The 27,536-nt window shown below is 39.7% G+C and overlaps 1 protein-coding gene across 9 annotated transcripts in view; it reads right to left on the reverse strand.

The window, feature by feature from the left end:
• The window catches only part of AFF1 (AF4/FMR2 family member 1), a 207,076-nt gene that overhangs the window by 119,760 nt on the left and 59,780 nt on the right, over positions 1 to 27,536 (reverse strand). For 4 of the 9 annotated variants that reach the window (XM_036852597.1, XM_036852594.1, XM_036852591.1 and 1 more), the window contains exon 1: positions 7,881 to 8,282. The exons of the other annotated variants lie outside the window; for them this stretch is intronic. Coding sequence is in view for 3 of the 4 variants with exons in the window: in XM_036852594.1 (XP_036708489.1) it covers positions 7,881 to 7,897 (17 nt within the window). In the remaining variant the exon portion in view is untranslated. Of the gene's footprint in view, positions 1 to 7,880; positions 8,283 to 27,536 lie in introns of those variants that run through there. 9 annotated transcript variants of the gene reach the window in all.

A 27,536-nucleotide genomic window follows, 5' to 3' on the forward strand; every position in this document is an offset into this window, starting at 1 on the left:
CAAAAACTAATTGGTTTACTCTGAATTTTACTAAAACCAAGTGACACAGACCACTGTTTATTCTTCCCAACATCTTCAGGTAGCAGAACTCCATTTTGAAACAAATGTAACACACTGGGTTTCATTCTACCCTTTTACTATCCTAATGTTAGTAAATGTTGCTGCCTGATTTTTTCCATCTGGTACAAAGTTTATATTTACACAGATTTTCTTTTTTTCTTAATGGAGAGCTAGCATAAGTATGGTTGAACTCTAAGAGGGAACTGAGGGTGAAAGGGAGACACACAGCTTATAAAAGAATAACAGAAAAACATAATTCCTAGACGTGTAAATGCTAGGTCAAAGTTACTTGAAAAAAACATAAAACAAGAGCTTTAGCTATTGTTTTACTGTCTAGAACTTTGAACCAATAAATATCTGTTTTTAACCCCCCCCCAAAAAAACCTTACTTAAAACGTCCTATTAACTCAGTGAGAAGTTACTTTCCTTTAAAGAAAAAAAATTAAAATCCTAAAATCATGGACTCAAATTTTTATCAGCATTTTGGCAGCTTAAGTTACCAACTTACTAGGTAGACCATCTTACTTAGAAATGTAAATGTCTAAGGTAAAATATTAATTTGTCAATCATGAGACAAAAATATGTAATTTCTGTAAAGCTGGAAAAGAAACAAGTTTCATACTTTTATACAAAACAATGGGAACTGGTTAATTTTATAAATACCACTTTCCATAAATTCACATCCAGAGCAAATCAGGTACACCTGTATTTTTAAAGCAAAGAGAATGGGGAGAGGGAGAGAAGCCATTTAACAAGTTATCCAGATGCACGTTATCCACGATGAAAGTCACATGACAGTCTCAGCTCTATCACCACCACAAAAACATATGCCCCAAATCAAAATTTAATTACACTGCATAACAGAGTTTGTGAATTGTGCTTCATATTTTATCGACTGCTCTGCTTTTGACAGGACAGTTTCCTGAAGGAAAGTTCCAAGAATTGAAAAGTTACAACACCCACATACCAGAAAGTGTTTCCTGAATTTTGTTACAGGAACTGACTTCTGCTATAATTTTAACATTTACTTCCCATAGGAGCCCCATTTTAAAATTTTTGTTGCGTATTATTTGTTCAATGACAGTACACCTAGACAATGCTCTTGTTTAAAAGAAAGGAAAAAAACCCTAAACTTTTATTTCAGTTTCAAAAGTTTGGATATAATTGACCAATTCACAGTTATAACTTTTCCCTAGGAACAAAAACAACTGCCGCCTGGGACTTCCCTGGTGGCGCAGTGGTTGGCAGTCCTCCTGCCAATGCAGGGGACACGGGTTCAAGCCCTAGTCTGGGAAGATCCCACATGCCACGGAGCAACTGAGCCCGCGTGCTGCAACTGCTAGGCCTGCGTGCCACAGCTACTGAGGCCCAGGAGCCTAAGAGCCCGTGCTCCGAAACAAGAGAAGCCACCACAATGAGAAGCCCAGTGGCCCCCGCTTGCAGCAACTTAGAGAAGGCCTGTGCGCAGCAACGAAGACCCAATGCAGCCAAAAATAAGTAAAATAAGTAAAAATTAAAAAAAAAAAAAACAACTGCCACCTGATGAATGGGGGATGGTGGGCGGGGGGGTGTTGAAGAGTGAGTTAGTAGTTTTGGGAGGGAGACCAGAGCGGATAGGAAAGGGTAAATTAAGTATCCAGGTCCTTAAGAAACAATTTTTGGGAAAGTGCTGCTGGATCAAACATTGCACATTACTTCTTGGTACCTTCCTTTTCCTTTTATTTTTTAAATATAGGTGCATTTGGACATTTCAACTAATAGAGTTTATAATCGGTACATAAATTTATAGAGGTAGATATCTACCTTCTGTACCAACCTCTTGTCTATTTCAATGGGGGGGATGTGTATATATGAATATATATTAAATCAAAATGTAACTGCATTACACACATAGTTTATATGATACTGTATCTCCCTCACACACACCCCATTTCACAAAGTGTGGTGGGTGGGCCTCTGGCCTCAGACCCAGCAGGGCTCCACCCAAGCTCCACCCTGGATCTGCCTAATAGGAATCTCTGGGGGGAGGGGAGAGCAGAATCTGCATGTTAAGAAGCACTCACGTTGTTTCTTGTGCCTAATTCAGTTTGAGAACTTTGAGCTTAATATAACCACACTGCCCCTAAAATATTCCTTCACTTTTATTTGTTTAATTGCCAATCGAGCTGTAAGCAATACTGAAAAGAAAGGCAAGATCCTTTTGGGTAAAATAAAGGCGAGCCAGTGACTCAGGAGTCACATCCTTAACTCTCCCCAGCCCACCCAAACAAAGGATCATGTGGCCCGCAGGTCTCCAAGCATTCATCATCACATGAGCCACTGTGGAGGAAGAACAATCTTTGGTACTTTTAGAATGTGGTCGAACTATGGGTGCCCTCTGGAAATACAATACCTAATACCAAAATAAAGACAATTTAGCTGTCAATAGAAATACAATATATTTCTCCCTTCTGTTTGCTTCAGTTCCTTTTGACAAGATGTCACTATTGGGATTTCCTCTTAATATATTAAATCTGACATCAAATTACTGCTTTAAGAACCTGATAGGAGTCCAATCTGGTTAAATTAAAAACGAAGCCAATAAACCAATGCAAGAAAACAACAGACGTTCACCATTGAAAAAGGCTTTCAGGATATTAAGTCTGCTGGCTTTGTGGCCATCAGGTTAAGCTTTAACTCACTGTGGATAGATAGGAAAAGGGAAAAGTTTGCACAGGAGCAGGATTCTCAACACTGATCACTGCCAAGACACAAAAAGTCAGCACTGGGATGTTTATTAAAGTTAATTTTTACTTTTGGGTCTCCAAGGGCATTAACACCAAAAGTTATAAATCTTATTCTCCCCCCCTCCACCAGAGGCCTAAAGCTAAACTTCATCTGGTACATATATACTTGAGCAAGACATTACTTTGCATTCTAGTTGCTGTATTATTTTGAGCAAATGAATACAGGTTATGTTCATACTAAAATGCATGAAGAACAATCGGAAGCAGAGCTAAAATACTACAACTTTAGCTTTCAATTTTTTTTTAACTTAAGTAAAAAGGATAGGTAATCATTTAAGCTGTAAAAGTTATGCACCCACCCCATATCAATAAAATGTAACTGAACCACAACAAAGAGATTATGATACCCAAGCTTGCTATGTTTGCACTTCTGAGCCAAGAAACATTGTCCTAAAGGTGCAGGCTGCATTTCCAAGTAGAATGGAAGCAAAGTCAGAATACACTGTTGCATGTACTCCTTCTCACCACATCTCACATACAGGACTTGCCCTTTCAGAAGACAGATTTTGGAAATAAGTTTATTTTCCTATCTTGGAAAGCAAACAAAATAGAGAAATTTGCTAACAGAAAACTAAGTTTATATATTAGAAGCAATCAAGTTGTATGTTATACCTCAAAGCAGTAATGAAGCGAACCAGCTTTATAATTCCTCCATTTTACAGCTATTAAGTAATACATAGCTTTGGATGCTCAAAACAAATAAGTGACAGCACCCAGATGAGAGAGATTTCTCTCTTATCCATGATTAAGATAATGAGTACATTTGACATTTAAGTTGCTTAGTGCAGCATTCACTAAATTCCATTTTCAAAACAGTATAGAACCAGCTATTGAATACCTTTTCATGGTATAGTATAGAATCCCCTAACTCTCTTGAGAGACCACTTGTGTTATTTTATTTTATTTATTTTTTTGCCAAAGAAGATCCCCATAAACCAGCTGAATGAAAAAAATGACTCAATCCTCCTTCCATCCTCATCATGGAAGAACCTCTAGTCTGAGTCAGGAAGCTCAGCGGGGTTCTCAGGATGAACTAGAAGGAAATCATTTAAGAAACCTCTTCTGTCAAGGACACAGTTTACAATGGCGTCATAAGGGAAAAAATGAAGACATTCACTGGGTCAAAATACTGCATAAATTATTTCCCTCTTGAAATCACTTCCTTGAACTGCACTTTCCAAAACATCAAGCATTCTTCTTTGATATTTGCTCATATTAAATCAGAACTTTTTTGCTTTCATGAATTTTCTTCCAAGGTAATCTTTACAAAGCTCATAAACTGGGGGTGGGGACAGAGGATGGAGCAAAACTGGTTCCATACCAGTTTAAGAGCATTGCTTTTTGCCGTGGAAAACTTCCCCCACCAGAGTCAGAGATCCACCAAAAACCGGCTTCATAATAATCTTGGGAACAATCTAACTTTCCTCTATTATTTTTTTTTTAACATCATTAACTTTAGTCAAATTCAAACAAACAAACAAAAAACCTGTGGGAGAGTTACCTAAACCTAATTTCCTTCTGCAGTTTGCGTGAAAGCGCTTTTGAGACGTGCTCAGCCACCAGAAGCTACTCTTCTAAAGAAGCAAGTTCAACTCCCCCAACTCTCATTCATGCACCCTCCCCCCGCCACACACACACACCCTGGGGGGAGGTGGGCCAGGGCTTCTCCAGTAGCACAAGGTGCATTTAAAACCGGTTAATCGCTGAAGGTAGTTGAAGAGATGTATGTATTCCTTTCTAAAATTCAGGGATTGCTTAAATGAAGGGGTGAGCAGAGATGGAGAACCAAAGCCCTCCTTTCTCTTTTATCCATCAACACACTCCTCAAGATAAAGCAAGCTAATCCTCATAGAAAAGGATAGATCTACAAACTGATGGGATTCCATGCCCACCCCTACCCATCATAGGTTTACCAGTCCTCAAAAGAGGGTGTGCCAGGCTGTATACGCCTATAAAAGCAGTCTCCAAGTGCTTTAGATCAGAATTTGGAAACTAAAGCCATGATCTGTAACTCTTTCACCTTAAAGCAAGGAAGCATAGTCAATATATCTGTTGTCCTTATATAGACTCCAAAGGAAGCACACACTGATCACACAGGGGAGGCATAGAATATGCCCTGCTTTAACTGATGTTGCACTTCTAAGTGACTGCCTTTCTCCACAATTCTGAAAAGGCAAAGCAGATATTTAATGTTCTCAAAATACTGACTCAAAATCTAAGTTTTAAAACTTAGGCAATTGACCTTTCATTCAATAAATGTCTTCCATATCTAGCAGAAGAAATCAACCACAAAGCAAAACAAAATAATCAATTTCCTACTTTTAGGTTTTAAAATGGAGAGGAACATGTAACCTCAATTTATGGAAATTCACAAGCCAAGAGATTTAAGCAGTCCCTCCCTCATTCAAAGTACTTCTAGCCTGTGCAAGGAATACTAAAAATGTGAGACAATGTCTTAAGGAGCTGACTAGAGAGAGGAAATACACATGAAAAATTAGTCATACACCATCCATCAACATCAAATGAAGACTATTACCTTATAACAATAACAAATAATAAGAGAATAGTGCCATGGTCAGATCATGTATTCACTATCAGTGCTACAAAATTCAGTTTCATCTAAGTTTCCATCTATCCTACTCAAAAACAAAAAAAAAATCCCACCACCTAATTATTTAAACAGTGCACAATGGTTAGAACTGAGCTATGAACGCTATGAATATTCAGATCCAATGAGTCCAAGAATCTAAATTGTTTCAAAAGCAAACAGATGCTGCAAGTGACACACGGGCAAGATTTTACTACCCCAGATTATACATCACAGATGATGGCTGCATTTCTCTTAGCACTACTCAGGCAGAGTGGCCCAGCTTTGGGGTTTCCTGAAATCCAAAAATACCTGCAATTTTCTCCATATATTCTCTCTCGGGATCTCAAAGATTACCTATTCTCCCACAAATACAATGTCTAAGTGAGCTTGGACCACATTCCAGCTACAAGTGAAGAAAATGCACATTTACCACTTGAGAGATACACTCCCATGATGCAGACTAAGAAAACAGCAAGACAGCATGGCCTTGGGGACTTCCCTGGCAGTCCACTCGTTAAGACTCTGCACTTCCAATACAGGGGGCACGGGTTCAATCCCTGGTCGGGGAACTAAGTTCCCACCTGCCGTGCAGTGAGGCCAAAAAATTAAAAAAAAAAAAAAAAAGACATTGTAGCTTTGTTTCTAGTTCAAGGGCACATCTGAAGGCCAGGCAGAAAAGCAGAATATGTACAGTCCTCCTATTTCAATTACTAGCAAATTGAACTACCATACTGATAACTCGGATTTTTACATCTTGTAGCAAAGTACTTTTAGCAGAAATTGCTTTTTGTGCATTTAGACTGAGGCTTTGCAGTTCCCTTTCAACACCTATCTCAGCATTCAAGAGGCAGCCTGAAAGTAAGGAAATGCTGCAGGGCAGCTCAGAAGTCAGGCAGGCACTGCTCTACCTGCGTGACCTCAAGCAAGAAACAGACTGGCTGGGCCTCAGTTTCCTGAACAAATGTGAAAAATACAAGTACTTACCTATTTAAGTGACTGAGAAGAGTCAGAGGTAATCCAGTTACAGTTGCTGTGCCTGGCACACAGCAGTGTCCAATTTAGCTATTACCTCATTTTGTTCTTAATTAATTTAAGGGTTCAGACACTGAAATCACTCACATCTGAGTTCAAATCCCAGCTTTCTATTATTGAGCTCTGTTAGATACTATTTAACTTCTTAGCTCACAGTGTCTTAATCTACGGTTTTGATGCCATGGACCCTTTTGGCAGTTAAATTTCAGTCAACGTTAGCATAAATAAAGATGCAACTTTTGTTTCTCATCCAAGTTTTCCTACTACATGGCCTCAAGTTAAGAACCTCTTTCTTAGAACAACCAATAAAATGGGGGCAGGGGATAAACCACAGAGTCTAGAGGATTAAATATACAAAGCACATAGAGGCGCTCTATATAGTGAAGTTCTTTTTCTTCCTAGAAAGTTCTATCTCTTAGGAAAAAATTTCAAAGTCTCATCAAGCCCAAACTTTAAGCTTAAAGCATCTATTTCTTTGAGTGACCTATCTGGGTCTTCAGACCTGAAATGTGTTTAGCCTTGTAAGATTTCCCCCAAATCACTTTATTACATCAAAAAGCAACTTGAGGAGCTCTCATTAATTTAAATGTGACACCAAAGTACTTTCCAGTAAAACTGAAAGTTTAAAAAGAATATATCTAAATTGTAGGCTTCCTTTAGCACCAGCTGCTGTCACAACTAAAATGAAATCATACACAACAGTTTGAATTTCATAAAAATCACTAATGCCTTGTCATCACTCTTAAAGCCTCATTACAAAAAAAGTAACAAACCATGGAAAGTCAGGGCTGGAGGTTCTTACAATAGCGTTCCTCTGACAGCAACTGCAGTTCATTATTCTCTCCCCTTCACCAACCCCGATACATTCCTGGTCTTTGCCTACTCAGCAGATTCACGCAAGCTGTGCCGTTTTATGTGCAATCGTACATTCTGGCAGTAAAATTTCCAGTCACTTACCAGGCAAATTCTCAACCACCTCCCCCAAGGCGAACTGTTTCACATTAATCGATTTCTAAAATTCTGCTCAAGGCATTAGCGGAGAGGGGGGAGAAAAAAATCAGGAGAACCAAAAGGAGGTGCACAAAGAAGCTAAAGGACAATTTGGGCAAAGGCAGACAAGTTAAATCAACTTGATTTTTCTGAAAATAATTATTTTTGGAAGAGAAGAGAAATTTAACTTTAATCTTAACTTTAACTCAACCCCCTCCTCTCTGCAGAAATTGTCTAGTATGTTCTCCAAACTGTTTTTTATCTGACATAAATAAAGAACCACAGCATCAGGAATGATGAGAAAGCAATGACAAAGCTGCTTCCTGCTCGTCCTCTTCGCAGCACCCCAACCCTTCCCTTGCAACCTTCAATTCTCCTAGCCACTAACATATTTTAAAAGTTTCTCTCGGTGCCTCCCTTACCTTGACTGGGCTGCCATAATTCAGTTTATAGAGCTCAAGGTCTCCTGTCCATCAGAGCCTTCAACCCGCGGCCCTTCTGCCAGCGCCGCGCTCACCATTTGCCGGGGCCGGGCGGGGACGATTCCCCAGCGCGACTCCCCGATGTTACGGGACTACCTGCTCCCGAGCCCGGGCGTCCTCAGCGCAGCCTCGGGCTCCCAGCGTATTGGCTCCCGCTAATCCTGATGGACATCCGGGCACTGGGGCCTCTGCAGGCAAACTACACTCTGGACCGGCCCGGGGAGCTTCGCGTCCGGATTCAGACCGAGTGAGATCCCTCCGGGCGATTCCGGAGAAGGGAAACCGAAGGGCTCCCTTCGCGCAAAGCCCACCAGCACACAGCTCCCGCCAAGCAGCACGAGAACTCCGGCCCGCGTCAGAAGGTAAAGGAAATCGTCCTTCGGCTCTGTTAAAGTTGTCCGAGTTCGCCGGGACACCCCCTTCAACAAAGTTCTGGTGGTACGGTCCACCTCCTTAAAAGGGCACGGCGCTCCACCGGCCCAGCCCGAGGCTGCGCCGGGCGGGGGCGCAGAGCCCGAGCGCCGACGCAGCCCAGCTGGCTCGACCGCGGCGGAGCCCCGCCTGCAGGCTCCTGGTTACCACTCTCTTGCCAGGTTTTAACAATGTACAAACACACACTGCCGGAACACGCAGTACCCGGGCGCTCAGAACTCCAGCCCCAATTTGAATATTTGTTGAATATTGGGTCCCAAGAGGCTGAAGTGAACAAGGAATAAAACCACAACAGTAAAACACGTTCGCTACGTTTGATCGTGCCAATGCTTGCAGTCAGGAAATGTGCAACTAACGCACACTTGTTTGATTTTGTTAGCTTTCAGTTTTGATTTCGTTACATTGAAACAAATATGTACAAAGCGCCGTCTCTTTCTTTTTTTTTAAAACGCCCTCTCTTTTATTGGACAATATTCAGATTAAAAGGAAACAGCAACTCAGATGGTACTTAAAGAAGTAATTAAGGAACTGACAAATTTTTAGAAAATGACTGAGGATGCAAGCCAACAATATATTAAACACTGTAAGTACAAACGAAACCGTGTCCTACTAAGGGGACCAGGGAAGGCATTTAAATTTAAACTGTGCCTAAAGCTAATAAGCAGGGAAAAACGTCGTTGGGCAGGGGAGAGGTTGGGCTTCAGCGTCTCATGCGGACCAGCAGCACACTGTAGGAGCTGCAAACTCCAAATGAATGCTGAGTGAATGCCGGCCCCGTGGACTCCCCATTCTACCTAGAATCATGACAGTGACACCATCTCACAAAGACATACTCCACACTGTACTGCTAAGGAGCCATGGATACAGACATATTGACATCTGCACAAAAACTGCAAAGCTGGGGGGTGGGGGCTGGCAGGTGGGAGGAAGGCCCAAAGCATCTCTATGGTGGGTCTCAAAGTGTGATTCGTGGTCTACTGGGAGTCCCCAGGACCTTCTCAGAGGTCAAGCTATTTTTAGAATAACACAAAGACATTATTTGTCTTTTTCACTGTGCTGACATTTGCACTGATGGTGCAAAAGCAATTGTGGGGAAACTGCTGGCACCTTAGCACTAATCAAGGCAGTGGCTCTTCACTCATTAGCAGTTTAAAAAAGAAAAAAAGGTCAGTTTTCTTTACACATGTCCTTAATGAAGGGAGCAGTAGGAATTACTACTTTTCTTAAATCTTGACCCTTGAGTACAGGTCATTTTAATGTTCTTTGTGACAAAATGGGAAGTCCACATGAAGCACTCTGCTGCTGCAGAGTGAAGTACAGTGGTTGTCTAGAAGAAAAGCACTTGTATAATTGAGCTGCAAGCTGAACTAGCTGTTTTTTTCATGGACTACCATTTCTACTTGAAAGAACAATTGACAAACTGTGGTTATTCTGACTTGGGTATTTGGCAATCATTTTCTCAAAAATGAACAAAGTGAGTCTGTTTTTTCAAGGAAAACAACTGACAGTATTTATTGCCAATGATAAAATTTGAGTTTTCAAGCATTTTGGAAAACTTGACATCTGCCAGTGCGAGCCTGTCAGCTTCCCAATACTTAAAGACTTTCCCGATGAGGTAAGGACAGTAATGAATGTGGTTTTGGAAGACCTGTGTACGGACTTCCCTGGTGGCACAGTGGTTAAGAATCTGCCTGCCAAGGCAGGGGACACGGGTTTGAGTCCTGGTCCACAAAGATCAGACATGCCACGGAGCAACTAAGCCCGTGCACCGCAACTACTGAGCCTGCACTCTAGAGCCTGCGAGCAACAACTACTGAGCCCGCGCTCTAGAGCCTGTGAGCCATAACTACTGATGACCACACGCCTAGAGCCTGTGCTCCGCAACAAGAGATGCCACTGCAGTGAGAAGCCAGCACACCACAACAGAGTAGCCCCTGCTCGCCACAACTAGAAAAAGCCCGTGCACAGCAACGAAGACCCAACGCAGCCATAACTAAATTAATTAATTAATTAATTAAATTGTAAAAAAAGAAGACCTGCGTAACTCAGTGACCAAAATTTTCTAAACAGTACAAAATCGTGGGGCTTCCCTGGTGGCACAGTGGTTAAGAATCCGCCTGCCAGTGCAGGGGACACGGGTTTGAGCTGTGGTCCGGGAAGATCCCACATGCCGCGGAGCAACTAAGCCCGTGCGCCACAACTACCGAGCCTGCGCTCTAGAGCCCGTGAGCCACAACTACTGAGCCCACGTGCCACAACTACTGAAGCCCGCACACCTAGAATCTGTGCTCCGCAACAAGAGAAGCCACCACAATGAGAAGCCTGCACGCCACAATGAAAGAGTAGCCCCTGCGCACCACAACTAGAGAAAGCCCACGCACAGCAACGAAGACCCAACACAGCCATAAATAAATAAATAAATAAATAAAATTTTTTAAAAATCGTGCATGGGTAAAAGATCCATTGAAAGTGCAGGACAAAAAAAAAAAAAAAGAATGTGCAGGACAGACCAATGGATTTTAATATATCAAAAAAAAAGTTCAATGATATGATTTCAAATTCCACATTGCAACTAACCTTTAAGAAACTATGACTTGTAGAGTTTTGATATAATATCAAAAAAGGTATTAAAATACTCCTCCATTTTCTGTGTGAGGCTGCATCTTCTTCATATATTTCAACCAAAATAACATTGAACACAGAAGCAGATGAGAATCCAGCTGTCTTCTATTAAGTTTAGACAGTAAAGAGATTTGCATAAATGTAAAATAATGCCAATCCTCTTACTAAATTTTTTATTTTGGAAATAGTTTTTTTTTCCAAATAAAAATATTATTTAAGTTAACAGGTAATGGGTTTATTATTTTAAAGAATTTAATATTTTAAACATCTCAATTTTAATTTTTAATACAGCAAGTGTCAATAGATAAAACACACACATACAAAAACTCTTTGGGGTCCTTAATAATTTGAGGGTGCAAACTTATTCCATGTCATTTGTTGATACTTGTTGATACTTCCATGTCTCCTCCAGCTCTCCACAATCATCATGGCTTCTCTTATATTAAAAGTAATACTATTATATTATAGCTATTCCTGTGTAGAATCTTAGCACCGAGATCAGCTTTGGTAAAATATCAGATCACCTGTGTCATGTGTTAAAACCACAGACTCCAGAACTAGTGAATCAAAATCTTTGTAGGGGGAGGTCTCCGGTATATGCATTTCAACAAATTCTCCAGCTAATACTTGTCTGCTTACATGTGAGAACGACTTGCTTAGATCACGCATACTTAAAAGATAAAGGTGAGCTCTTTGATTCAGTATTGGTTTATAATCCCTCAGTCATTTTAAGTATCATGGTTGGACAGCATTTATTTTCATTCATAAGAAATCTCTATCAGACAATAAAATACCACTGCACACATGCATTCTTTTGCAATAGGAGAATGATAAACCTTGAAGGAAACAAAGCATAAATTTAGGCAAAAGTCTACTCCCAAAAATTTTTTGCTTGCCATTTTCCCCCATCTTTCTCTTGTTCTAAATACCAACTATGATCATTTATCCTTTAAATTGATATCAGACATATAAGTAAGCAGAAACAATATTGCATAATAGCATTTACTCACAAAATTTCCATTTATCACTGGCTAGAAATATAACATCACTTATATTAAAATTACATTTTTCCCCTGTGAAGATGAGGAAATAAAAGAATACAGCAAATATTTACACACACGGAAATATGAAATCAACAGCAGATCGGGATTACACCTGAAATTCCCAGGGCTCTCAAGATCATTTGTAACGTAAATTAGTGACAGTAATTTGAAACAGATGTGGGATTACACTCGATTTGTAATAGATCTAACAATACTAGAGGAAAGTGCAGGAGAAATTATTCTGGAATTGGATACTGCATGTGGCTGAAGAAGTATGGCAATACACACGTGGGTGTTATTATCTCCAAGTGTTTTGAAAACATCATTGTATCCAACCCACAGTCTTGTTCAGCAGTGAAACTGAACAAAAGACATTCTTAACCTTTTGGGGGTACAGAATTCTTTGGCTTTCTGATGAGATCTGAGGATACAGACCTATGCACATGACATTTGCTATACTTTGATGTTCATGATCCCCCTGCAGCTCACTTAAGGAGGACCTGAGGCTCTGTAGACTTTAGGTGATAAATCCCTGGGCCCTAAGGTGCACTCAAAATGGACCAGCTAATGGACCCAATTTACCTTACAAATAATGGGTACGATCACCTGTCAATCTTCACTGCCCCTTTAAAATGTTAGGACTGTCTTAGTAATTGCCCAGTACAGTGAAGTTTTGTGGGGTTTTTTTTTTGGCCCTGCCGCTCAGCTTGTGGGATCTTAAGACCAAGGACTGAACCTAGCGAAAGCGCGGAGTCCTAACCCCTGGACCGCCAGGGAATTCCCTACAGTGAAGAATTTCTAATGAAAATAATGGAAAGAGGGAATACCCTTCTAGTTGCTAGATGGGATTCTGCCCTATTCATGAATTGCCTAATAAAGCCAATTCAAAACAAGTCTTAAAAAAAAAAAAAAAAAAGGAAAGATGTTACATGACAGCAAAATATCGTCTATATATCAAAATAACAAGTTTCTCAGTATGGTGAGAATATGCTAATCAGTTCTACATTTCCAGAATTCACCAAGCCTACAGTGACCAAGTATGCTAACAACAAAAAAGTAAGGTATACAATTTAATAAACAGGGCAGAATTTATAAGGTGAGTGGGACAGACTGTTTTACTACCTGAAATGGGTTCTTGAATCACAAGAGTGCCTTTTTATTAGCTCTTTAAATTAATGAGCTTTATAAATGACACTTGCACACATGTAGTGGCAACAACAGATGGCATATATAACAATATCTTAAGTACAATCACAAATGTGCCCTACATATTGTTATCCAAGAGTGAAAACAGAATCATCTTTCAAGTGTTCCATCATTTATTTGGCAAAATATAAACAGGCATATGTTTTAAAATGTATGTTTATATTATTTTTTTTAATTTAGGAGATAGAAAGCAAAATCTAACGTACTTTAAATTTAAAAAAAAATTTTTTTTAAAACAAGTTGCCTTAATCAGGACTGTTAAATATTCATTCAATGCATGCATTTGGTCCACAATAGTCATTCAATGATACTACTCTTTAATGGCATTTTTGGTCTAACAGTTACATCGGTCAAGTCTAAGAATTTTTACTTCATTTCAATGGGATGTTGTTTAATGAGGACACTGCAAAAATCACTTCACCAAAAGAAGAGTGCTCAAGGTGCCACTGGACAGTCACAAATAAATCAGACACAGGAAAGGGGAGGAGAGACAAAGGAGGAGAAAAAAGATGAGCCATCTTGGGTGGGCAGAGATAGCAGGGAAAACTGGATAAGCATCGCTGGAAATTAACTAGCTCCCCCTTCAGCTAGGACCTCAACACAAAACAGTCCTCCCCTTGCTGGTCCTGAGAAAGACCTCTTCTTCCCCAGCTTTACTCCACACTTTTCAGGTCCTCTACCATGATCTTCAAATCAGGGGTACGTGGAAGTCCTCAAGAGGGATGAGGGCAGAGGTTTGAAGCGAATCTATTTCCTGGTTCTTCATTCCCAAATGCCCTCTTTCCTGAAACGAGGGTTCAGGCTTTCCTCCCACTTCCACTTGCCTTTCCCTACTTGATCAAGAAAAGTAGGCCTCTCACCCATTCCAAATCACTCTTCTAAGTGTACATTGCTCCAGGGTGCAAATACGTCTGAAGCCCCAGAGGAACAGTTCTATGTAGGAGGGCAGTCCCTGAGCTCAAATCAGGAGAAACTCATTGGTGGCTCCTCATTTGACATATCCAGGTAACCAACCTGGAGCAAGGCCCTGCCTCACCAATCCAGCTATATATCAGAATTATGAAATGAGATGGAAGTTTTCTCTGATACGATTCAGCTGATAGGTTTGAGATTGAAGACTTCCAGTTTTTCAACACTCATTTGGCGCGGACACAAGCAAAAAGGTTTAAAGACCACTGCCCAGTGTCACCTCTTCCTTCACTGAAATGTCTTTTTCTCTACTCCTGGTCTACACTTTTCCTATCTTCTTCTGTTTGTGCATAGATAAAACATTCTTCCTTCACCTCCCCAATACCCCTGCCCATCCATACCAGCTGACTTATTTATTCTCAGCCTACAAACAAGCTCAAGTTTCCCCAACCCCCAACCCCACCCCAACATGTAACTGAGCAGGACCCTATGGGGTCTTCCTGGGACAGACCCCTCCCCCATATCTTCTGCTTTAGCTCCTCTCTGAATTACCTAAATAATAGTATCTGATGCACATTTCCTGAGTTGTTTTTCAGATGCTAAAACCACCACCAAACAAAGAAATTAACTACTTGATGATCCCCAGCACATACCCCCCAGACCTACTGGTGCCTAAGGATTGATAATGTTAACTCCTGTGACACCACCTTGTCACCCCACCATAAACCAATCAGAGAACAGTGCACGAGCTGATCACTTACCCTGGGACGCCCCACCCTCACCTGGCCTTTAAAAATGCTTTGCCGAAACCCTTTGGGGAGTATGGGTTTTGTTTCTTTGTTTGTTTGTTTGAGCATGAGCCACCTATTCTCCTTGCTTGGCCCTGCAATAAACCTTTCTCTGCCCCAAACTCCTACATTTTGGTTTGTTTGGCCTCACTGTGAATTGGGCATATGAACTTTCGTTTGGTAAAAAAAAATAAAAAAAAAAAAAAAAAAGTCTTTTTATTTTGGAATAATTTTAGATTTACAGAAAAGTTGCAAAGAATTCTCATATACCTCCCCGGCCAGTTTCCCCATTTTCATGTCTTATAGTACCATCTGTCATTTGTCAAAACTGAGAAATCCACATTGGTATACTACTATGAACTAAACTCTAGACTTATTTTGATTTCCATTAATATCCTCTTTCTGCTCCAAGAGCCAATCCAGGATATCACACATTGTACTGTGTGACAGTTTCTCAGTCTTATGACTTTGACAGTTTTGAGGAGTTCAGGCCAGGTGTCCCCATCTGACTTTGTCTAACGGTTTTTCCCTTCAAGGGAGGGAGGGACTTATGCTCCACTCCTATGGGGTGGTAGTATCCACACATTACTTGGAATTCTTTTGTAAGAAAGATTTACTTCTCCATTTATTAATTTATTCAATCATTTATTTATAGCAGTATGGCATATACTCACAGATACTTACTTTATCCTTTGGGCTATAATCCAATACTCTACGATTTACTTTATTGCTCAAATTGTTCTGGCTCTGGCCACTGGGAGCTCTTCCAGTTAGCCCCTCATCCCTTTGACTTGCTCCCATCCTTTTGTCTTTTAAGCACTTCCTTACTTTCTGGTACAAGGGACTCCAGGCTCATCTTCTATTTTCTCTACCACAGCTTTCTCTAGAATCAGCCATTTCTCCCACATATCAGTCTTCTCCCCCTAAAAGCTAGTGCCCAATCTCCTGCCATTGCAGCCAAACTTCCTAAACGAAGAGTGGTCTGCTTCCTTTGTGACCCCAGTGGCCACCTTCCTCAAAACTCTCCTCTGTGGACTTTCATGATACCTCTCTATTTGGAGGGACCTCATTGTGTTTCATAATTCTTTCTGCTCACACATCCGGGATCCAATATGAGATGCTAGAAAACGTCCCTTATCTCTCAGTCTACATGCTGTCTTGGACAAAATCATCAGTGACCCTCCAGAAGTATGACTCTAGCCCAAGCCTCTCCCCACAACTCCAAGTCCCTTCTTTCCAGCTGCCCAAAACCACTTTCCTGGGTATAAAAAGGCACTTGGGATTCTGCCCCAAATGGATCATTCACTTAGTGAAAAGTGTCACCTTAGAGATGCCAAGAGCCACCTATCATTCAACCTGAGCTGCTTCTTGGGTCTGCAAAGGGTGGTTTCTCTACAGAGGGAGGGGACAATGTCTCCTTCACCAAAGAAGGGACTGGTGCGGGGCTGTGGGGGGGTGGTGTTGCTGGTTCCATTCTTAGGAATAAAAGCAGAGGGCAGGATTCAAAGAGGACTTCCAATTAGCAGATCAGGAGGGATGTGGGTCACATAAAACTAAAAAATTCCATTATCTTTATAATGTATTTAACTGTAATGATCAGTAATTAACTTCTTAAAATAAGATCTGCCTCCTTAAGTTTTTTTACTAGTAAAAACCAGGGAGTACGCACAATAACGAGTATGCAGGGAGTGTGCAGGGTAGAGCGGTGATGCCTTTAAAAAGGAAAGGCAAACAGGTTAAAGGAAAGAGACAAAATTAGCCTGAGAAATGGTCCCAGGCCAGGCAGTGACCCCCGGGCAACTCAAACTCAACAGGGCCAGAATTAACATGACTCTAACCCATTCCTCTCCCCTGGTCCTAGTCACCAATCACCCAAACTAAAGATCAGTCACTCTCTCCTTTTCCTGGCTCTTCCTGCACATGTAATCACCACCCAAATCCCAAAGGTCTCTTGAGATACTAAAAGTGCAGTGGTGTCATTGCAGGGAGATCTTACTTGAAATACTTCTCTGTTTTCTTGAATTTATACAACTAGTCTCGAAATGCTTTTTCTCCCCCTGGGTTGAATATGCTTTCACTCTCCTGTTTTACAAAAATATTTTATGACATAGAAAGATATAGTATAAAGTTAAAAAAAAAAAAAAAAAAAACAGCAGTTGCTATACAGTGCATCTGTTATGAACCCACTTCACCAAAACTGAAATAGATTGACTGAGCCTCTGTACTAAATGCTAGCCATAGATATTCCTGGCTGGAAGGATCAAATGACTTGTCTTATTCTGGGCATTTAAAAATATTCTAAGTATTATAAAATGAACACTTACCCGTAATTTATGTTTTTTACAATTGTAATAATTTACAATTATTGTAGAAAATAAACTATGATGAAATCTTAGCTCCAGAAAGGAGACCAAAGGAGATCATCTAATCCACTTCTCCATGCAAGAATGCTCTTTCTCTTCCTAGACTGGCCTGTTTGCATATCTCCAGGGACATGTGTTGTAATTACAAGGCAACCCCTTCCACTGCTGGCCAGCGATAGCAGTGGAAACTTCTGTGCTCCACAGAGCTAAAACTGGCTTCCCTGCAGCCATCATCCATTGCTTCTACTTCTGCCCTCTTGATTCTAATATAGCCGTCCAGCTTTCCTATGCTTACTGTTGGATGGTGTATGTTGCTCTATCCTTTGCCTTTATACCTATGCATGTTCTTATTTTTAAATACATCTATTGGAAGTAGATGACTGTGTTTGGTAAAACCCAGTCTGCTGGATCTCTGCCTTGTAACTGATATGTTTAGTCATTATTTTAATTATTGATATGGTTGGGTTTAAGTTCTATCAACTTGCTACTTGTCTTCCATTTGTTTCTTTGGGTTCCTCTGTTGCTCCATTCTTTCATTCTTTTGCAAACTTTCAGGCCCCACCCAAACCTACAGAAGCAGAAACTCTGTTGGTGTGGTCCAACAATTAGAGTTTCCACAAGCCCTCCAGGTGATTCTGTTTCACACTAAAGTTTAGTAACCACTAGAGTCGATATTGTACCAATTCGCTAACTTTTCCATCATCTAATTCCTACTGGAAATTAAAAATAATCATAAGGTCTTCCATTTTTTCTAGAACACCTAACATTCTCTAAGTTCAGGTTCTTCTTCATACATCATCATACTTTTTCAATAGCTTAATGAGGATTATTTCCCTTGCCAAATCTCTCCCCCACCCCCGGCACTTAGCCTTCAACCTCACTGCCAGAATATGGAATATATTGTTCCTAAAATATACATCAGATGTTACTCTTAAGAAACAAAGAGAGAAAGAAAGAGAGAGAGAAAGAAAGAAAGGGAGAAAGAGAGAGAGAGAAAGAAAGAAAGGAGAGAGAGAGAAAGAAACAAAGAAAGGAGAAAGAAAAAGAGAGAAGAAAGAAAGAAAGAAAGAAAGAAAGAAAGAAAGAAAGAAAGAAAAAAGAAAGGGAGAAAGAGAGCAAAGAAAGAAAGAGAGAGAGAAAGGAAGGAAGGAAGAAAGAAAGAGAAAGAGAGAGAAAGAAAGAAAGAAAGGAAGGAAGGAAGGAAGGAAGGACTTCCCTGCCTCCAGGCTGAAGATTACAGGGGCATCCAATACCCTTTGCAATTTGGCACATCAGTAGCTTTCTTTCTCTCTCTCTCATTTTTTTCTTTCTAGATCTGAAAATGATGAATGTATTTATTTAAAGCAGAATTTTATATTATATGTAGCATTTGGCAAACATATAAAAGAAATTGTCATCTTCTTAGAAAAATGGAAGGTAACATTGATAAAGATAAGATCCCATATTTCATGCTATTTCTCCAAAGCAGCATTTTTGACCCAAAGTTATCTCAAGTGAAATCAGAGACATAGATGCCACAGACAGGAGATTCTTTCTCCAGGTTCATAAAAAGCTCAAAGCAGTGGGATTTACTACACAATACTATGATGTTAGTTGTCACTTTGAGTTGCAAACAATATTTAAACTGAAGCAGATGAAAATATTACATCCTCTATGCTATTTCTTTTTTTTAATTTAATTTAATTTTTTATACAGCAGGTTCTTATTAGTTATCTATTTTATACATATTGATGTATATATGTCAATCCCTATCTCCCAATTCATCCACCACCACCACCTCCCACCAACCTCCCTCCATCCCCTCCCCACCCCATCACCACAAAAGCCCTCCAGCCAGACAGTTCTCTTGTACCAGCAGTCTTTGCAGAGTATTTTCTCTTTGTTGGAATGGTGCTTCCCCTCTTCTCCAGCTGGAGACTTTCTACCATTATTCAAGACCCAACCAAGGCAGCTCTTCTCAGAAGCTTTCTCTGAGATCTTAACCTTCACACTTTTTACCTATCACAAACTCTTACCTCTCATGTCTATCAAGTCGTGAGGCTGGATGGGATTAAGGGGAATGTTTGCTTGTTCAAGGGAACGGCAGCCAACAGATACTGCAGTTAACGGATAATTACTGAAACAGAGAACTGTGAAGAACTCTGCTGGAGGGGCAATTGGCAAGATTTACTCCTACACATGAATGCCCCCAAACCAGCACAATCTGAGGAGTTCTCCAATCATGTAATCATTGGACTCTGACCTGGGCCCACAAATGAAGCAACTGGAGACCAGTGAATTATTTTCAACATTTGAAAAAGTCCACAGGAAATCACATAACTGCCCATGGAAAGCGTGTGAGGGACGCTGCTTTGGGCCTTTCTGGAGCTTATGCCAACTGAGTGTGGCAACACCAGTTAGCTCATGCTGATCAGGAAGTCCAACTGACAGCTGTAGGTGGTTTGATTTGATTTAAAAATAGAAAAACAAACAAAATTGTTTAAACATAGTTTGTTTGGTAGAGGGACTCTTTCAAAACATGAGATACAAAGAAAAAGAGAAAACAGTAATAATTAATAACACACACAGAGGACATCACTTTGAAGACAGGTACTTCCCTCTTGGATGTGAACTAATGAAAACAATTCAGATCCTTCAGACTGAGCAGTGGTTCACAACCTTGGCTACACCTGAGAATCACGTGGGGAGATTTATAAATTCCTGACACCCAGGCCATACCCCAGATCAATTAATCTCTGGAGGTGGGACCCATGCATCCGTATTTTTAAAATGTCCTCAGGTGATTTAATGTGCAGCCAAGTTTGAGAATCTCTGCTTTTGAGCCTTGCTCCTCCAAGCATGGGCCACAGAGCCAGAGCAGCAGCGTCCTGCACAGGATGCTTGTTAGAAATGCAAAATCTTAGGTTCCATTCCAGATCTACCAAATCAGAATATGCATTTTAACAAAATTCCTAGGTGATTCGTATGTCCATTAAAGTCTGAGAAACAGGGAGAGGAACCAAGATGGCGGAATAGAAGGACGTGCTCTCACTCCCTCTTGCGAGAACACCAGAATCACAACTAGCTGCTGGACAATCATCGACAGGAAGACATTGGAACTCACCAAAAAAGATACCCCACATCCAAAGACAAAGGAGAAGCCACAATGAGACAGTAGGAGGAGCACAATCACAGTAAAATCAAATCCCATAACTGCTGGGTGGGTGACTCACAGACAGCAGAACACTTATACCACAGAAGTCCACCCACTGGAGTGAAGGTTCTGAGCCCCACGTCAGGCTTCCCAACCTGTGGGTCCGGCAATGGGAGGAGGAATTCCTAGAGAATCAGACTTTGAAGCCTAGTGGGAATTAATTGCAGGACTTCGACAGGACTGGGGGAAACAGAGACTCCACTCTTGGAGGGCACACACAAAGTAGTGTGCGCATTGGGACCCAGGGGAAGGAGCAGTGACCCCAGGGGAGACTGAACCAGACCTACCTGCTAGTGTTGGAGGGTCTCCTGCAGAGGCGGGGGGGGGGGTGGCTTTGGCTCACAGTGGGGACAAGGACACTGACAGCAGAAGTTCTGGGAAGTACTCCTTGGCGTGAGCCCTCCCAGAATCTGTCATTAGCCCCACCAAAGAGCCCAGGTAGGCTCCAGGGTTGGGTTGCCTCAGGCCAAACAACCAAAAGGGAGGGAACCCAGCCCCACCCATCAACAGTCAAGGGGATTAAAGTTTTACTGAGCTCTGCCCACCAGAGCAACAGTCAGCTCTACCCACCACCAGTCCCTCCCATCAAGCCTCTTAGATAGCATCATCCACCAGAGGGCAGAGCGCAGAAGCAAGAAGAACTACAATCCTGCAGCGTGTGGAACAAAAACCACATTCACAGAAAGACAGACAAGATGAAAAGGCAGAGGGCTATGTACCAGATGAAGGAACAAGATAAAACCCCAGAGAAACAACTAAATGAAGTACAGATAGGCAACCTTCCAGAAAAAGAATTCAGAATAACAATAGTGAAGATGATCCAGGACCTCGGAAAAAGAATGGAAGCAAAGATCGAGAAGAGGCAAGAAATGTTCAACAAACACGGAGAAGAATTAAAGAACAAACACACAGAGGTTAACAATACAATAACGGAAATGAAAATCACATTAGAAGGAATCAAGAGCAGAATAACTGAGGCAGAAGAACAGATAAGTGACCTGGAAGACAGAATGGTGGAATTCACTGCTGCAGAACAGAATAAAGAAAAAAGAATGAAAAGAAATGAAGACAGCCTAAGAGACCTCTGGGACAACATTAAACGCAACAACATTCGCATTATAGGGGTCCCAGAAGGAGAAGAGAGAGAGAAAGGACCAGAGAAAAAATTTGAAGAAATTATAGTCGAAAACTTCCCTAACATGGGAAAGGAAATAGCCACCCAAGTACAAGAAGCGCAGCGAGTCCCATACAGGATAAACCCAAGGAGAAACACGCCGAGACACATAGTAATCAAACTGGCAAAAATTAAAGACAAAGAAAAATTATTGAAAGCAGCAAGGGAAAAACGAAAAATAACATACAAGGGAACTCCCATAAGGTTAACAGCTGATTTCTCAACAGAAACTCTACAAGCCAGAAGGAGTGGCATGATATACTTAAAGTGATGAAAGGGAAGAACCTACAACCAGGATTACTCTACCCAGCAAGGATCTCATTCAGATTTGATGGAGAAATCAAAAGCTTTACAGACAAGCAAAAGCTAAGAGGATTCAGCACCACCAAACCAGCTCTACAACAAATGCTAAAGGAACTTCTCTAAGTGGGAAACACAAGAGAAGAAAAGGATCTACAAAAACAAACCCAAAAGAATTAAGAAAATGGTCATAGGAACATACATATCGTTAATTACCTTAAACGTGAATGGATTAAATGCTCCAACCAAAAGACACAGGCTTGCTGAACGGATACAAAAACAAGACCCATATATATGCTGTCTAAAAGAGACCCACTTCAGACCTAGGGACACATACAGACTGAAAGTGAGGGGATGGAAAAAGATATTCCATGCAAATGGAAAACAAAAGAAAGCTGGAGTAGCTATACTCATATCAGATAAAACAGACTTTAAAATAAAGAATGTTACAAGAGACAAGGAAGGACACTACATAATGATCAAGGGATAAATCCAAGAAGAAGATAAAACAATTATAAATTATATGCACCCAACATAGGAGCACCTCAATACATAAGGCAACTGCTAACAGCTCTAAAAGAGGAAATCGACAGTAACACAATAATAGGGGGGACTTTAACACCTCACTTACACCAATGGACAGATCATCCAAAATGAAACTAAATAAGGAAACAGAAGCTTTAAATGACACAACAGACCAGATAGATTTAATTCATATTTACAGGACAGTCCATCCAAAAACAGCAGATTACACTTTCTTCTCAAGTGTGCACGGAACATTCTCCAGGACAGATCACATCTTGGGTCACAAATCAAGCCTCAGGAAATTTAATAAAATTGAAATCCTATCAAGCATCTTTTCTGACCACAACACTATGAGATTAGAAATGAATTACAAGGAATACGATGTAAAAAACACAAACACATGGAGGCTAAACAATACGTTACTAAATAACCAAGAGGTCACTAAAGAAATCAAAGAGGAAATCAAAAAATACCTAGAGACAAATGACAATGAAAACACAATGATCCAAAACCTATGGGATGCAGCAAAAGCAGTTCTAAGAGGGAAGTTTATAGCTATACAAGCCTACCTAAAGAAACAAGAAGTCTCAACTAAACAATCTAACCTTACACCTAAAGGAACTAGAGAAAGAAGAACAAACAAAACGCAAAGTTAGCAGAAGGAAAGAAATCATAAAGATCAGAGCAGAAATAAATGAAATAGAAACAAAGAAAACAATAGCAAAGATCAATAAAACTAAAAGCTGGTTCTTTGAGAACATAAAAAAAATTGATAAACCGTTAGCCAGACTCATCAAGAAAAAGAGGGAGAGCACTCAAAACACTAAAATTAGAAATGAAAAAGGAGAAGTTACAACAGACACCGCAGAAATACAAAGCATCCTAAGAGACTACTACAAGCAACTCTATGCCAATAAATTAGACAACCTGGAAGAAAGGGACAAATTCTTAGAAAGGTATAACCTTCCAAGACTGAACCAGAAAGAAATAGAAAATATGAAAAGACCAATCACAAGTAATGAAATTGAAACTGTGATTTTAAATCTTCCAACAAACAGAGGTCCAGGACCAGATGGCTTCACAGGTGAATTCTACCAAACATTTAGAGAAGAGCTAACACCCATTCTTCTCAAACTCTTCCAAAAAATTGCAGAGGAAGGAACACTCCCAAACTCATTCTATGAGGCCACCATCACCCTGATACCAAAACCAGACAAAGATACTACAAAAAAAGAAAATTACAGACCAATATCACTGATGAATATAGATGCAAAAATCCTCAACCAAACACTAGCAAACAGAATCCAACAACACATTAAAAGGATCATACACCACAATCAAGTGGGATTTATCCCAGGGATGCAAGGATTCTTCAATATATGCAAATCAATCAATGTGATACACCATATTAACAAACTGAAGAATAAAAACCATATGATCATCTCAATAGATACAGAGAAAGCTTTTGACAAAATTCAAGACCCATTTATGATAAAAACTCTCCAGAAAGTGGGCATAGAGGGAACCTACCTCAACATAATAAAGGCCATATATAGACAAACCCACAGCAAACATCATTCTCAATGGTGAAAAACTGAAAGCATTTCCTCTTAGATCAGGAACAAGACAAGGATGGCCACTCTCACCACTATTATTCAACATAGTTTTGGAAGTCCTAGCCACAGCAATCAGAGAAGAAAAAGAAATAAAAGGAATACAAATTGGAAAAGAAGAAGTAAAACTGTCACTGTTTGCAGATGACATGATACTATACATAGAGAATCCTAAAACTGCCACCAGAAAACTACTAGAGCTAATCAGTGAATTTGGTACAGTTGCAGGATACAAAATTAATGCACAGAAATCTCTTGCATTCGTATACACTAATGATGAAAAATCTGAAAGAGAAATTATGGAAACACTCCCATTTACCACTGTAACAAAAAGAATAAAATACCTAGGAATAAACCTACCTAGGGAAACAAAAGACCTGTATGCAGAAAACTATAAGACAATGATGAAAGAAATTAAAGATGATACCAACAGATGGAGAGATATACCATGTTCTTGGATTGGAAGAATCAATACTGTGAAAATGACTATACTACCCAAAGCAATCTACAGATTCAATGCAATCCCTATCAAATTACCAATGGCATTTTTTATGGAACTAGAACAAATCATCTCAAAATCTGTATGGAGACACAAAAGACACCAAATAGCCAAAGCAGTCTTGAGGAAAAAAACGGAGCTGGAGGAATCAGACTACCTGACTTCAGACTATACTACAAAGCTACAGTAATCAAGACAATATGGTACTGGCACAAAAACAGAAACATAGATCAATGGAACAAGATAGAAAGCCCAGAGATAAACCCACGCACATATGGTCACCTTATCTTTGATAAAGGAGGCAAGAATATACAGTGTAGAAAAGACAGTCTCTTCAATAAGTGGTGCTGGGAAAACTGGACAGCTACATGTAAAAGAATGAAATTAGAACACTCCCTAACACCATACACAAAAATAAACTCAAAATGGATTCGAGACCTAAATGTAAGACTGGACACTATAAAACTCTTAGAGGAAAACATAGGAAGAACCCTCTTTGACATAAATCACAGCAAGATCTTTTTTGATCCACCTCCTAGAGTAATGGAAATAAAAACAAAAATAAACAAATGGGACCTAATGAAACTTCAAAGCTTTTACACAGCAAAGGAAACCATAAACAAGATGAAAAGACAACCCTCAGAATGGGAGAAAATATTCACAAACAAATCAACGGACAAAGGATTAATCTCCAAAATATATAAACAGCTCAATATTAAAGAAACAAACAACCCAATCCAAAAATGGGCTGAAGACCTAAATAGACATTTCTCCATAGAAGACATACAGATGGCCTAGAAGCACATGAAAAGCTGCTCAACATCACTAATTATTAGAGAAATGCAAATCAAAAGTACAATGAGGTATCACCCCACACCGGATAGAATGGGCATCATCAGAAAATCTACAAACAACAAATGCTGGAGAGGGTGTGGAGAAAAGGGAACCCTTTTGCACTGTTGGTGGGAATGTAAACTGATACAGCCACTATGGAGAACAGTATGGAGGTTCCTTAAAAAACTAAAAATAGAATTACCATATGACCCAGCAATCCCACTACTGGGCATATACCCAGAGAAAACCATAATTCAAAAAGACACATGCACCCCAATGTTCACTGCAGCACTATTTACAATAGCCAGGTCATGGAAGCAACCTAAATGCCCATCGACAGACGAATGGATAAAGAAGATGTGGTACATATATACAATGGAATATTACTCAGCCATAAAAAGGAACGAAATTGAGTCATTTGTTGAGACGTGGATGGATCTAGAGACTGTCATACAGAGTGAAGTAAGTCAGAAAGAGAAAAACAAATACCGTATATTAACACATGTATGTGGAACCTAGAAATATGGTACAGATGAACCGGTTTGCAGGGCAGAAGTTGAGACACAGATGTAGAGAACACCAAGGGGGGACAAACGCGGTGGGGTGGGGATGGTGGTGTGCCGAATTGGGCGATTGGGATTGACATGCATACACTGATGTGTATAAAATTGATGACTAATAAGAACCTGCAGTATAAAAAAACAAACAAACAAACAAGAAAAACAAATAATACTTAACTTTCTTTGGGTTATTTGCATGGAAATATGTTAATATAAATGTTTCAGACATTACATGAAATTTCCAAAAATCTTTTATGTTCTGGTATAATGTTATAAGTCATAATTCTAGTTATTACTTTAAAATGTATATTTCAGAAATAACTAAATTTCCCTGTCAATTGCATTATTATGAACTTTCATCAAATCTTTAACCGTGGTCATTTTTAAGTCTTTTGTCATTTACAGACAGTTCTGGGTGTACTCTGATGCTTTTGCAAAAATGTTCCTATAAAAGGGTTTCATCTTCAAGGAATTCATGAAAAAGACTCTGACAAGTACAGGTTTCTGGTAACTGACTATACTGCTGAACTGAATGAATAAGCATTTTCAGAACTCTTATGGAAAACTGATGAATTCATAAAAGTGCTAACAAAAGATCAAGATAAAAAAAAATTAATTACATGGGAATGAGTGAACTGATGAGGATGATTATAATTTTTGTGACTTTCTGTTTGAAAAAAAAAAAAATCCCACAAGGACTCAGAGGCAAAAAACATACAAATCAATTTTCACTGCAAAGTAAAGGAGCGGTTACAGTGGAGGATTACTGGACTGAATGTCAATATTATGACATAGTATGAGTGTGTTTCGTGTTTGGTAATTGCAATCATTGCTACTTTTGTTGTGGTCATCCATTTACAATGCTTGGTGTCAGTTTATTTATCTCTTGTAAAAATAAAATACAGCGTGTGTGTGTGGAAAAAAAAAAAGTCTGAGAAACATTGCCTTATAAAATACAGAACATTTAAGAATTGCTTAACCCAGCATTATTTACAATTGCCAAGATATGGCAGCAACCTAAGTGTCCATCAATGGATGAATGGATGAAGAAGATGTAATATATATATACACAATGGAATACTACTCAGCCATTTTAAAAAAATGAAATTTTGCCATCTGCAGCAACATGGGTGGACTTGGAGGGCATTATGCTAAGTGAAGTTAAGTCAGACAGAGAAAGACAAATACTGTATGATATCACTTATATACAGAATCTAAAAAATACAACAAACTAGTGAATAGAACAAAAAAGAAACAGACTCACAGATGTAGAGAACAAACTAGTGGTTACCAATGGGGAGAAGGAAGAGGGGAGGGGCAATTTAAGAGTAGGGGATCAAGAAGTACAGACTATTATGTATAAAATAAGGATATATTGTAAAACACAGCGAGTATAGCCAATGTTTTATAACTATAAACTCAAAGGTTGAGTATAACCCTTAAAAATTGTGACTCATTTTATTGTACACCCATAACTTATATAATATTGTACATCAACTACACTTAAATATTATTAAATTAGTATTTATTTAAAC

Source organism: Balaenoptera musculus, chromosome 5, assembly GCF_009873245.2.
Source record: "Balaenoptera musculus isolate JJ_BM4_2016_0621 chromosome 5, mBalMus1.pri.v3, whole genome shotgun sequence".
Taxonomy (NCBI): domain Eukaryota; kingdom Metazoa; phylum Chordata; class Mammalia; order Artiodactyla; family Balaenopteridae; genus Balaenoptera; species Balaenoptera musculus.